We start from the raw sequence: 14,032 nt of genomic DNA, 5'->3' as shown, positions 1-14,032 counted from the left end.
TGAAGTGACCAGAAAAGGGGAACAGTTAGTGTCAGCTCATTCTCAGATGTAAAGATGTTTAATAGTCTCAGATGATAAGACAAGGCTTGCTGATGGTTGTGTTAAGCGCCCCAGGGGCTTTTGATAGTAAGAAAATGAATCTAAACTTTCAAGGTACTTCTGCCCAAAACGTCTGGACTTTGAAGAGAGACCTTTGCGGTCTGTGTCCCTGTCCCTCCACACTGAGAATTAAAGAAAAGGATTTGACCCGTAGCACTCCTCCTTGCTGCTCTCTGTAGTCGGAGCAACGAACCGCAACTTCGAAGCTTCTCAGTGAAGGGGGTAAGATAAGGGTTAGGTGCCTGTGGCGCTTGGAATGAGAACGGGGGTAAGATAAGGGTTAGGTGCCTGTGGCGCTTGGAATGAGAACGGCTCCCCACACTCCTGAGTTAGAATCTTGGTCCCCAGCTGATGGAACTGTTTGTGAAGGACCGCTTGAGGTGTGTCCTTGCTGGAGGGGGTGTGTCACTGGAGTGGGCTTGCTCTGAGGTTTCCAAGGACTCGGCCATTCCCAGTGTCCTCTTGCTGCTGCTTCCTACCTGCCAATCACAACGTGGCTGTACCTGCCAGCCCGCCTTTGCTATGTAATTGTTGACTCTGACCTTCTGAAACCACAGGGTACATTAAATGCTTTCTTTGTTAGTTGCCATGGTAACAGCAAAAGAAAAAAAAAACAGGACAATACCCAAGAGAATTAGGGACCAATACCTGGGTTGCTAGAAATTTTAAGGAGATCCTTGTTAGCCTCTGATGGCACCAACATTTAATCACTTTACTCAGTCTTGGACAATTATGTAGAGAACCTACTAAGAATTAGTTATCAGAGGCGATACGGTCATAGCCTCCTGGTGTCAACTTTACTCCCTGCCCCACCTCAAATGTTCATGCTTTTCCTGAGGTGGGAGAGTCCAGGCACCCTTATCTTTTGTTCCCAGCCTATTCTGGACACTTTTCAACGACCAAAACTGTCTATCCTTCCGTCTTCATGCTGGGGTTTCTGTTGCTGTGCTAAGCACTACGACCAAAAGCAACATGGGGAGAATCCCATCCACGAGGGAAGTCAGGGCAGGGACCTGGAGGCGGGAGCTGATGCAGAGGCCACAGAGAAACGTGGCTTACTGGCCTTCCCTCAGTCTGCTTTCTTACAGCACCCAAGACTACCAGCCCAGAGGTGGTGTCTCCCACAGTGAGCTTCAATCCAAGAAAAAAAGGTTATCACAGGCTAGCCCACAGTCAATCCCGTGGGGGCATTTCTCAAATGAAGTTCCCTCTACCAAACTATTAGCTTGCATCGAGTTTACATAAAACTAGCCCCTACATCAGGTAAAGTGTTTTGCTGAGCAGTCCTGAAGACCTGAATCTGATCCCAGAGACCATATTAAAGTGAAAAATGAGAATAAGCTTCAAAAAGTTGTGCTTTGAACTCTACACTGTGTCACAGAAAATGCATTCTGTAACACTATACACACACACTTAAAAATAAGTCAAAACTCTAGATACTTTTCTTCAGAGAAAACCTATTCTTAAAAATAAGACAATACTTCCCTACTTTTGAAATTTTAAGTTAAAGATGCTTATAAACTTGTCTTCTGCAAGAAATTGTTATGTCTACAATGACCTAAAGATACCGTAATTAGGCATTTTATTTTTTCAGCTGACTTAAGCTATGACTCATTTTTCATACTGGGAAGAATAAGTTTAAGCCTTGTTACTTAAATACCCATGTATGAAACACTTATTTAAAGTTTTTAAGCTTCTGAGGTGGTTTCACAAAGCCCTGGTGGTCCCCAAACCTGTTATACAGCCTGGCGACCCTGACTCCTGGTCTCCTGCCCCAGCTGCTGGGAGCTCAGATTACAGACACACAGGTTCCCACGGAGCCCACACTGGCCTCAAACCTGGTATAGAGCAGAAGCTGGCCCTCCTTCCATCTCTCAAGTGCTGGGATGCTAGCATGCGCCGGCACACACAGCTGTGCCAAGAAGTTCTTTACAAAGCATTTCTGTGACGTGTGTGCATTGTAGACTTCGCCTCTGAAGAGGTGTGTGAGTGTGTTATACAACCCCCCCTTGCAGCCTGGTGTCGGCAGTGGTCAGTTGTACGCTTTCGTTGTATTGGATGCTATGCTTAAAGTCTTGGGTTTAAATTCCCAGTCCGGGGCTGGAGTGGTGGCTCAGCCAGAGGAACAGGGTTCGATTCCCAGCACTCACACGGCAGCTCACACCTGTCTGTAACTCTAGTTCCAGGGGATCTGACACCCTCACACAGAGTCATGTAAGCCAAACACCAATGCACATAAAAAAAGCAAATTATATATTAAAAACTTTAAAAATATTCCTGGCCCACCTACTCTAGCTTTAGGAGTGGCATCTACACTGAGGGCTTGTGGCAGACTAACGGCAAGACACCTGGAGTGTCTGAGGTAGGCGGCGTCGGGCATACGTTTGCACCAACATCATATACGGTGCTTGGGCTGAGGAAATACTGTCACTAACTGAAGAGGAGACACAGGTCAGGTGTGCTCAGGCTTTGGACAACATAACAGTGTCATCTACCAAGATCTATCGAGATCCACACAACTGAGTTACCACCAATTTTCCAAACTCTTAGCAGGTTTGTGGTTCTGTCGGGCTGCATTCACAGCTACCCTTGGCTGCAGAGTCTGGGAAACGATCATAGTTGTAGACAGGTTGAGGTGCTTGTAAAGTCCTGTGGGCTGAGAAGTCTGATAGGTGGCCAAAAATACAGATTTGGAACTGAGGAGAAATATGAGGGCCAGAGAGATGTCTGGGAGCGATCGGGTGGTAGACGGAAGCTAATGTTGTGAATTTAATCAGATTTCCCACAAAGGACAAGGACAAAGATAAATTTCTAAGATGATTAAAATAGAAAAGCTTGGACAGGGGATGAAAAGAGACAGTGCGTATTCTGGAGATGGTTTCACCGTCTATACACTTTTTGAAAAACATTTCAGAGACATCTCTGCTCCCGGCTATCTTGGAGATGGTTGTGACTCAGCCAGAACAGACTATGAATATACGGGCGGCTCTGGAGGAGGCAGCTTGGCAGACATCTGGAAGTGGGTGTCACTTTGCTGATATCAACTCCGGCCCCAACACGGTGTTGGGGCCCGTGAGAGAAGCAAGCAGAAGATCCGGCACCCAAGCTACACCGTTTCCAGGCCAGACCCTCCCTACACTGGGGGACAAGCTCCCCCATATGCAAATTCTGGGATGGAGGCCAGAGACCTGCCCTGCCAAGCACCGGTGTGCAAGGCACCCCCTTGTGGTAGGCGGTGATTGTCACCTGCGCCCTTAACGGATGTGTCTCTAGGTGTTTTTACATGTGTGGCATATTATGTTCAGCATAGTTTAAAAGTGCTTTGGGGCACACCGTCTTACTTATCAACTGAGGAGTAGACGGAAGTACCGTGTGGTGAGTTACATCGTGGGTGGATTAAGCCGGGTATGAGAAACGGGTCCAGGGGTTCTCCACAGGAGAACCTTGGGTTTTCTCACTTCACACACTCATTACTGGCTTGGATGGCATAAAGTCATCATGGATACTTGACATGTTAAATGACAGCCTTGTCCCTCACTTTTACAAATAGTAATTTCAACAAGGTAGGCTAGGCCAATGTTAACAAGACTTAACGCACTGGGAGTAAACAAAGTCCCATGGTTGGGTTCCGAAGGTCAATTGTATAGCAAGTCACATGCTAAAGACCTGGGGGATGTGGCTGATCCCAAGTTCAGCAACAACAAACAGTCTGGACTTGTTAATAGCGTTTAGTCCAGTTCCTGCTTTATTAACGACAGCACAAGGAGGAGAAGATGGTCATACTGCATTTGGAATACTGTGTGCAATTCTGGCTGCCAGATTTAAAAAGAGGAAGGTAATACACTGGTGTGTTCAGACAAGGGTACCTCCCGATGTGCCTGGAATCACATTTGCTGAGGGAGTGATTCAAGAATGTTTGGCTTGGGTAAGGAAACGAAAGATGTTTAGGCTGCCATGGAAAGACTGTACCAAGGGGAAGTAAGTTCTCTGTGATCCCTCGGATGGTGGTTCTCACCGTTCCTGACACTGTGGCCCTTTCACACAGTACCTCAGGCTGTGGTGACCCCAACCATAAAGCTATCTTCATTGCTACTTGAGGACTGTAATGTGGCTACTGTTAGGAGTAAGAATGTAGATGAATATCCATGCTTCCTGACGGTCTTAGGCACCCCCTGTGGTAGGGGCTGAGAGCCTCTGCCCTGGAGGGGGAAACAGGGGTGAAGAAGAGATGCCCCTGAGAGACAGCTGCCCGCTGGAAGAAAGAACTCTGTCCCCTACCACCTCCAATGGAGAGGCCACAGCTGTGACCAGGCATGGCTACAGATGAGATGTCACCCGGAGGGGCTCTGTACTAGGCTAAAGGGAGAGAGTAGAAAGCCTGTCTCACTTAAGCTTTGGAGAACTTGCAGGCGATGGCATCCATAGCCAAGGTAAGACCCCAGAGGTCAGCCAGTGACCTCTACCTGGTGGAGGGAAAACAGGAGTGCGGGATTTATGAGTAGGTCCAAGTGCCAACCAGCTAGAATGTAGGTGTAGGTCACCTAGCCGGTGACACTCAGGTAAATAAACTCAAAAGCTATTGGCCGAGAGACAGATTTACTATACTAAACTGCATTTACTTATTTACTCAAGTTCCTGCATTGAGAATGACACCTTATCTGGGGACATGTCAGTGGTGCCATGTTCTTGTAATCCCAGTGCTGTCGAGGTGGGAGAGAAAAGGATCTCTGGGGCCCCTAAGGTGGCTAGCCCCGTGAGCCCAGACTCCAGTGAGAGACCTGTCTCAGATAGTTCTCCTTAGCCAGGCGGTGGCAGCGCACACCTTAAACCCCAGCACTCAGGAAGCAGAGGCAGGCGGGTCTCTGTGAGTTCATGGACAGCCTGGTCTACAGAGCGAGTTCCAGGACAGCCAATGTCACACACAGAGAAACCCTGTCTTAAAAAACAAGACAGTGTTTTTCCTTTGTCACTTAATAGCTCAGAAATACTGGGCACAGGCAGTGGGGCAGGGTTTCAAGAGTAAAGTACCTGCACACTTAGCACGAGGACTTGAGTTTAGAGCCCAAGAACACATGTGAATCTCAGTGTTCCTATAGCGTGAAGGAAGTCCCTGAAGAAACTACCTCACATGGAGCAGAAGGCAAGGACTCTGATTTCCACGTGTATGGTGTCCACGCACGTGTCCACACTCACATGCACGCACAAAGAAAGACAGAAAGGACTTTACATAAGCAAGGTAGTGACTTCCGGTGACATTAAGATGGATCCCAGTCTTTGCCAGGTCACATGTGGTCTAAATCCCTGGAGCCCTCTTTCTCTCCCTTTCTTTGACCTGGCATCTCAGCCTCGTCGGTGCCCTAGAAGGATTACAATGCCATCTGCGCTCTCAAGCTTCAAACATTCTCTTCCTGCTTAGAGGACTCTCCCACGCCTGTCCCACTCATGCCCCTGCATCCTCGAAGGACGGAAGACAGTGGTTCCTCGCCGGGGGGCACACGCCCAGCCCCTGCTTCCGTCAAGGATGCCCACTCCCTCTCCTCACAGTACTGAGAGCTTGCAGGAAGACACTGTCCCGTGCACATGTACACTTGACAGCGTGGGCTGTTACGTCTTAGCTCAGCAGCACCGAGCTTAATGGCTGGCACAGGTCACAAGCCCAGTGTGGGTACTGGGCAGGGCAGGCTGTACAGCGGTTGCTAGCTACATGGTACCTTCTGTGTGCTTTCTGCATCTTGCTTTGGCCTCTTCAATACACCACTGGCTAACTACCAAAGATAAGGCTCTGACCACCAGAACCCCGTGTGCTATGTAAGACAGGGTTCCAAACCATTCTGCTGATAAGATCAAAACGACGACTTGAAATTACCCACACAAACTTGTTCCTTGGGCCATCACATCCTTCTTTCTGGGAGTCTGCAATCATTTGTACGCGCTGTTCATGCACCCCATTTCAAAATTAGAAGGCATAAGAGTGTCCCATGCACAACAGCCTGGAGATGTAACTAGGTCTGACAAAAAGCCTGGAACTGTAACAGGAATTTTTGTGTGACTTCATCCTGCTTATTTAGGTCAGGGTTGGAACTCATGTCCTGTCCTTCAGACCTGGGGCTGATGAGTGCTCCCAGACGACAAGCCAGTGCTTATCAAGGACTGCTACCTCCTCAGGACTCTGCTACTTCTGTCCCCAGTGGTTCCTATGACTGGGCGCTAGCGGGAGGATGTGAGAGGGTGGAAAGACATCTTTCAGGGGAGGAAGTGCATCAGTCTGCGGGACACATGGCATGCAGCTCCTAAAAGATGGGAACACGAGCCTCCATGGGTCCTCCCCATGGGTGACAAGGTGTCAGAAAGAGTGCCCTTCTCGGCTTTGAAGTGCCCCCAGTACAAAAGGCTGAGGAATTTAAGGTGACGAGAGCTCCCCAAATACAGTCTGGCAGGCCTCATGCCTGTTGTAAAGATTTCCCTAGTCATGCACGAGGAAGATTTCAAAAGTCTTCAAGCTGCTGCAGGGGGTTCAGGGACATGTGGGGATTTAAAGGACTTAGCGTGTGGAGGCCTGAGACTGTAGCCATCCGAGGCTGCACCGATGCCTTGCAGCAGGTTTACAGCTCAGATGGGGGCTGCTGATGTAAAGCACGGCCCGTGGAGCCTGGGCGGACACAACTCAGGTGACCATAGAGAATGGGGTGCTCAGGGCTGTTCAGCCAGCCATTCTTTCTTCTGTTTCCACAGCTTCTGCTCTGCTCGGACCTGTCCTCCCCGCTTTCATTTCTCTCAGCAGACCATTTATTACCTACCTCACAAACTCTAGTCAGCTAAGGACCAACCCTGAGATGCTCATGGCTTCCTGCGCACAGTCTTTCGATAGCTACTGCTTCTTACCTAGTCTATTCATTTGGTCATTCACTTGTTCCGCTGGCCTCTCGGCGTGGTGACAGGCACTGGGCTACAGGACGGGATGAGGATGGGGTGTGAGGAATGTGATAGGAAATCGCATAAGTACAAATTAGGTGGGTATCAGCAGATTAATAGATAAAGGAAACATACATCTAAATCTGTCTATCATCTACCCATCTATCATCTACCTTTATCTGTCTGTCTGTCTACCTATCCATCCATCCATCCATGATGGTATAGCATTCAAACATAAAGAACTAAATTATGTCACTTGCAAGAAAATGAACAGAACTGGGTATTGTTATATTAAAGGAAATGAACTAGACTCAGGAAGACAAGTACGTACGCTCTCTCTCTTTTACAGTCAAAGCATAGGACATACACACATTTAAAAAAGGACAAAGATCCTAGTAAGAACATCTATGGGCAATTTGATGTTAAATGAAACTAGTGAGTATGGTGACTTCTTTGGAACAAAAATAACACCTCAAGGGTCTGTATTTGTATTGTAGACCTGTCTTTGATATTTTTTCATTCAAGTTGAGTAAATATCACATAGAGGATTCTGGAAGTTCAGTTAAAATTACAAATGATATACAAGCCCACGGGGGCCAAAGAGGGAGGCAGGAGACTGTCAAGGGGCTCTCATGACTCCTGAGAGTAAAAGTTTCCAGTGCCCCCGAGGACCAGGAAAGGAAAGTCAGGGGCGTCCAAATGAGGACTGGCAGAGAGAGGCAGCACGTGCTATGGTTAGGCAGGGCGGGGCACACTCCTAGGTCCTTTTCAATGCATGGGATTTAGGTCCTGCTACTGTGGGAGACTCCCCTCCCACATCTAGAATGAGTCATAACCTACTTGGTTGTTTTGAAGCCTAAAGAAGAGTGGGGGTGCTCAGACACAGAGTGGCTGTTAAACCATAGCCAGTATTATTATCATAAATACTTTATACTTTTAACACATATTTACAGCCATTACAACAGGTCATATTTTTCAAGCTTTTGTGAAAGACCTGTCTGTGAGAAAGCATAAGCACAAATTTATTCAGTCATAAAAAGCAATGATGCTCTGATACACGCTATAACATAAATAAATCTTTAAGAGAACATACTCAATGAAATAAACCAGGCACTAAGAACAAATACTTCATCATCCTCTTTATCTGGGATGCTCAGAGAAGACAAACTCAGAGAGACAGAAAGCAGACTAGAGGCCACCAGGGCAGGGGAGTGGAAGTTACTGTTTCTGTTTGGAGTTGGCTGGTCACTGCTATGGCTTGGATATGAAGGGCCCCAGAGGCTCGTGTGCTAAAGGCCGGGTCTCCAGCTGGCGATGACAGGGAGGTGAGGGATTGGGAGGGAGCTGACCTGATCCTGGAGTCAGCCCTTCCACGTTCACAGCTGGACAGGCTGTTGGGAAGGGTGAAACGGGCCGCTGCCGTGAAGGACGTGTTTTATCCTGGCTGCGCCTGAGGGTGAGAGGCTTTCCCCAGCCATATCTTGTACCCTGACCCTGCCTTGTCACATGGCAACAGAACCGGCCGAAACTAAAATCTCTGAAATCACGAGCCAAAACAGATCTTTCCATTGAAGCAGGTTCTCTTAGGTATTTTGTCACAGTGACAGAAAACTGTTGATTGTACTGTAAATGTGTTTAAGTTTATGCACAGCAGAAAAGAAATGCTAGGTCCCAGAGTCATTTTCAATGAAAATAACACCAGTAACACTTAGAGTAAGGAAAGACTTTTTTTTTTGCTGAAGTCTAAAAAGATATTTATGGAGTTTCTCTATATTTCTAGTATAATTTTAAAATGCTATGCTTTCAAAAAGAAGGAATTAATTTAGGATCGACACCATAACCATCCAAACCCTGGACAGCTGAACCTTCCCCATAAACAAGTCTCTAATTTTATCTTACTTTTGACATGTATTATTTCTGAGATAGACTCATCTTTCTGCCCCATGTGTCCTAGGGATTAAACTAAAGCTATCGGGCTTGGCGGCAAGTGTTCACCTGCCGGGCCATCTTGTCGGCTCAACCAGTTCAGAATTTAGAAATCTGAGTTCCCTATCTAGGACCCGTCTGGAGGTAGGAGAGAACTCGTTTTCACAGATTAGCCTCTGACCTTGGCGTACACGTGTACACACACACACACACACACACACACACACACACACACACACACACACAGAGAAATAACACACATGGGAGGGAGGGAGGGGGAGGGGGAGAAGGGAGGAGGGAGGAGGAAGAGGGAGGGAAGGGGAGGAGCTGTGTGAGAAAAAGCCATCCATCTCTCACCTGTGTCCCTTGACTGTTGGTGTCCACGGCGTCGCTCCACTCCGCTGCCATCTCTCCTGTGGACTCTGTCCTCAGAAGGAGGCTGGGAAGCAAGTCTCTCGTCTTGCAGTCTGGGTAACCCATAATCTGGTGGTATAGCTCGTAATGGACTGAACTCTCAGGAGGGATCCTTTTGCAATAAACCTCAAACTTTGGAACATCTGAAACATAAAAAAGAAGGACCCATGCAGACCTTTGTCTTAGGGACACAGACTCGGAGACATCAAACAGTGCAGAAAGAGTGAACGACACTTTAGTAAGAATTCTTCATAGGCCACAGGCATCTACTAAGTCAAAACCCCCAGAAGAGCCTATGCCTCCCGAGTTTCACTTCAGGGCTGTGACGCGTACCTCTCATATTCTCCTTCACGAGCATCGCTACTGGGCATCTGTTGTGGAAAATTACTCGAGGGCTCGGGTCTTCTGAGAGGGTTAAATACGTGACTCCAAAGTGCTCCTGATACGTCAGTGCTATTGCCCTGGAACAGACCAGCGACAGCATGGTTTACAGCGGAACACAGGCTTCTCCCGGGGTCACGGTCTACTTGAATGTGTGTGTTCCAAACTCTGGGCGCCTCTTTTCTAACTCGGCGGGTGTTTTCCAGAAGGAGTCTGCCCCTCATTTCATAGTTGATGTACATGAATGTGGGTTTACTAATTTCATATTAGCAGTAATTTGCATGTATTATAAAATACTCCAAAATGTGAAAAGCGATTCTACATTAAACCCCCATGACACGTCACCCAGACAGACAACTGCTGGCCTCATGCTAACCCTGCCAGCCACCCTCTCCTCGGCACTGGTGTGTCTTAAACTCTTCAAGCTCTGTCAAGGAAGAATCGAGCCATTTTTTACTTTTCTCTGCTTTAGAAATTTCTAGAGAATTGTGTGCTCTTAATTTGCACATACTTTGTGCGACCTACGTTTTGGTCAGCAGAGAAGCTGGGACCCCTCGCTTTTAAGTGGCTACAGAGGTACAGATAACCACTGTCTTCAAGAGAAGCCCACCACCATCCTGCAGATTAACAAACACTACTTATGTCCAAACAGGAGCGAGAGTCTCTCTGGCGCACTACACTAACTACGAAAATTATGGAATTAGGTAGTTCGCCAAACACAGTTCTTAGTCTGACTAAAAGGGTGTGTGACGCACCATTTGCAGAGAGTTCTCCCCTAAATCTGTCTGTGCCTGGAACAACCAAGGGAACTGCCCACTAGCATTTGGTGAAAACACCGCCACCATGCTACCCAGTGTCCACTGCTGGGCCGAGTGAAGTCCTCACTAGGGCAACAAAGCCGTCTTCAGTTTCAGTTTGAAGGGGTTGGGCAAGCCAGCTTCCGATGGACAATTTTCCTTTGAGCCATAGAAGCTGGGGCTGGGACTATAGGTCATACTTCTATTTACTTGAATATCTGTACATAAGATCGATTTATACTGCGATTCTTAGCAGATTTAAACCTAGTTTTCACATTTTTGTTAAAAAATTTTGACTTTCCGCTTAAAAATAATTCATGTATCCTTCAAGAGAACTCAACATGCTTAGTGTCATCTAAAACCAAATGTAAAAGCAACCGTCCTCACAGGGCCAGGGGTGAAAAAGACGTGTTCAGATAGGGTCTCTGTGTGGAGGGAGCAGGACCTGGCCGGTGTGCACATCTTCAGTTAGGCTGCAACCCTGAAAGTGGTTACTGCAAATCTCTGCACACACCAGGGAAGCTGGGATGGTTTCGATCTCAGTGTGTATAAACCAGGACCCTGAGGAGAAGGCCCCTCTCGAGGTCACCCATGTTTTCTTTTGTGGTTGTATACTCCATGGTAAGTTATTTCTGACATCTGCCAAGAAGACCTGATACGGAGCAACCACAAGACACATGTCCAGTCCGAGCAAACCTTTGCCCGTCTCTGGCCCAATCCTGTGGTTGTTGTTTGCATAATTGGTAATCTGCGATCGGAACAGCTTGCGTGCAGGAGCAACCACAGCACAGTCTATCCCTTGGCTCGTGCTTATCTGTGCTATTATCTCTCTGAACGTCCTTTGTGAAAGATTCCATTTTGAAGTAAAAGTAAAATGCTGGAAAAGAAAAACTTCCCAACTTGACTTTGTTCCATTTTTTGGCTTCATTTCTTCCCATTCTGCAGAGAAAGAGCTGCTGAAAGGGTGCTGGGTTTTGTTTTCATTACCATACGTCACTGCCACTCTGGAACACCATTTCCCAGCCCCAGCAGCACACGGTGCAAAGGGTGTGTGTGGCAGGGAGGGATCTTTTAAGTGGACACCCTGTGTGTGTGTGTGTGTGTGTGTGTGTGTGTGTGTGTGTGTGTGATCTTGTGATCTTCTAAGTGGACACCCTGTGTGTATGTGTGTGTGTGATCTTCTAAGTGGACACCCTGTTTGTGATCGTGACCTTTGTTCGACTATGTCCAGTGTCTACAAGTCATTAAAGATGAGAGAAGACCTAGAATCACACATGGGATCCCTGGTCTCTTGACGAGCAATGACAAGCAAAGAGCACGCACCCCTGGGTAAAATACCTGGTGCAGAGTCCATGTTCCCTCAGGGTCCCACAGGGCACCGCCACGCTCTGCCTGGGAAGCTCTCGTCTAATGAGGGCTGGCAGGCTCCAGCACTGAGAGCCATCAGCACCTGGCGCAGGAGAGAAGCCCAGCAGCATCTGTTTCTGAAGCACGGCTGTGTCCATGGACGGCCCCACATCGGGCAAGAAGTCCCAGCAAGGCAGGGAGCTGGATTTCAGAGCAGGGTGTTCTCCGCCTGGGCAAATGCTGAACGTGGCACTGTCTGGGACACGGAAATGCTGGAAAGACAACAGAGTAGCGAGGTCACCGTAGCAGCACAGAGAAGTGTCCCTTCCGAGAAACCATAACCTGGCGCTTTCACAAAGTGGCCTTGATGGGGACACGGTGTGCCACTGCGCCTGCCTCCACTCAGAGGCCCTATGTGACAGTGACAGCAGGGGCAGCTTCTCAGATGTGAGCTAACAAGCTCCCACCGTTCCCTAGGCACTGCAGAAGTCCTCGGGCCTCGGGAAAGAGACGCTATGCACTGGGGAATGAGTCATGCTGGACAGGGCGAGTCTGAAGAAAGAGATTCGAACAAATTCAGGAAAAGGAATGGGGTGCCCCGAAGACAAACTGTGAGGCTCACTTGCAGGAGGAACATCCTCCTGCACACACACACACACACACACACACACACACACACACACACACAGCAGAGAACACCTTCCTGGGGCTGGTTCTCTCTACTGTGGGTTTTGCAGAACAAACTCAGGCTGTTAAGTTTAGTCGCAGGAGCTTAGTCCCCAAGCCATCTCAGTGACTCATGCCTCTGAATTTTAGACTTCAAAAAAATTCCCTACTGTCTCAGTCTCCCCGAATGTCGAGGCCACTGTTGCAAAGGGAACACAGGGAGGATCAGGCCTCCACTGCTCGCTAGGAAGCTGTGCTGAGAACCCTGCTGTTCAGACATTTTTGTCAATAGCACAATCCACTGTAAGTTAGAAGGAAGATGGTCACCACACATGACTACCTGAAAATCACTTTTAGGAGCTGAAAGGGGCAGCAGTAAGCACAGACTAAAGAATGATAACCGTCTACTGGATAGTTTTACAGCATGGAGGAAAGGCCACCTGGTCTTAAAAAACAATGTTCTTTACCTTCTTAAACTAGGAATGAACTGACAGAAACGGAGAAGACAACCGTGTTACGGCTACTCACCTCCTTTCCAGAACAGGGGCTGGCGACAGACAGCTGCGGCTTATAGAATATCTGGTATGGGGTATTATTGATTATGGTAGTCTTATCTTCAATCTGAATAACTTGTATGCCATGCTGCACCATGGAGGAGACGCAGAACTGACACAGCTGCAGGAGAAGCAAGGGAAGACAGCGGTTTTCACACCACAGACACGTATGAACACGTATTAACACTTGACTGTTTTCATACCACAGACATGTATGAACACGTATGAACACTTGACTGTTTTCACACCACAGATACGTATGAACACTTGACTATTTTTACACCACATAGACACATATGAACACTTGACTATTTTCACAACACACAGACACGTATGAAACACATATGAACACTTGACTGTTTTCACACCACACAGACACATATGAACACTTGACTTTTTTTTTTTTTTTTGCCTTGTGACAGAGCTAGCCCCAGTTCTACTATTGCCCAAGCTAGCCCCAATTTCTGGATCACCATGCTGGGATTACAGGTGCTTACCACTATATGTAGCCTCAACTATTCTTGAAGAGTTGCTTTATATATGGATTTGCCCAGGACAGAACCAACCTTACCTTTTTGGGGAGTACTTAAGAGCATTCCTTTTTGGTCTCAAAAATGTGTTCGCCAATTAAGGGGCCAGCATTTATAACACGGCCCTTTAACAAGCCAATTACTGATGCTGCTGTCATGCAGACACGGAGAGGTGACTTTTTCACAGATGTTTTACACGTGATCTCAAACAGTGTTTACAAAGCACTTGTTTGGGAACAAGTGCCACATGTCTTATTCAGCAGGGTCCCTCCCAGCATACATCCTTCTTGTTAGTATTCAGGCATCTGTGCTGACCTGCCCATGGGGTCCTGACAGGATTCACCCTCAGCTGCTGCCAATAAGAGCACCACCTGTACCTATTAAAAGGGCCCTGCCCACCTCCCAT

General features: G+C 47.6%; 1 protein-coding gene across 3 annotated transcripts in view; it reads right to left on the bottom strand.

The window, feature by feature from the left end:
* Vps13b (vacuolar protein sorting 13 homolog B) overlaps window positions 1–14,032 on the bottom strand; it is a 431,910-nt gene that overhangs the window by 26,367 nt on the left and 391,511 nt on the right. For all 3 annotated transcript variants that reach the window (XM_040730365.1, XM_040730363.1, XM_040730364.1), the window contains 4 exons: window positions 13,071–13,217; window positions 11,868–12,148; window positions 9,685–9,812; window positions 9,295–9,494 (listed from right to left, as the gene is read on the bottom strand). In XM_040730365.1, the coding sequence (XP_040586299.1) occupies window positions 9,295–9,494; window positions 9,685–9,812; window positions 11,868–12,148; window positions 13,071–13,217 (756 nt within the window). The remainder of the gene's footprint in view (window positions 1–9,294; window positions 9,495–9,684; window positions 9,813–11,867; window positions 12,149–13,070; window positions 13,218–14,032) is intronic.

The sequence above is a fragment of the Mesocricetus auratus genome, unplaced genomic scaffold, assembly GCF_017639785.1.
Source record: "Mesocricetus auratus isolate SY011 unplaced genomic scaffold, BCM_Maur_2.0 Super-Scaffold_100023, whole genome shotgun sequence".
NCBI classification, from domain to species: Eukaryota; Metazoa; Chordata; class Mammalia; order Rodentia; family Cricetidae; genus Mesocricetus; species Mesocricetus auratus.
This window is presented reverse-complemented; position numbering and strand designations above follow the sequence as displayed.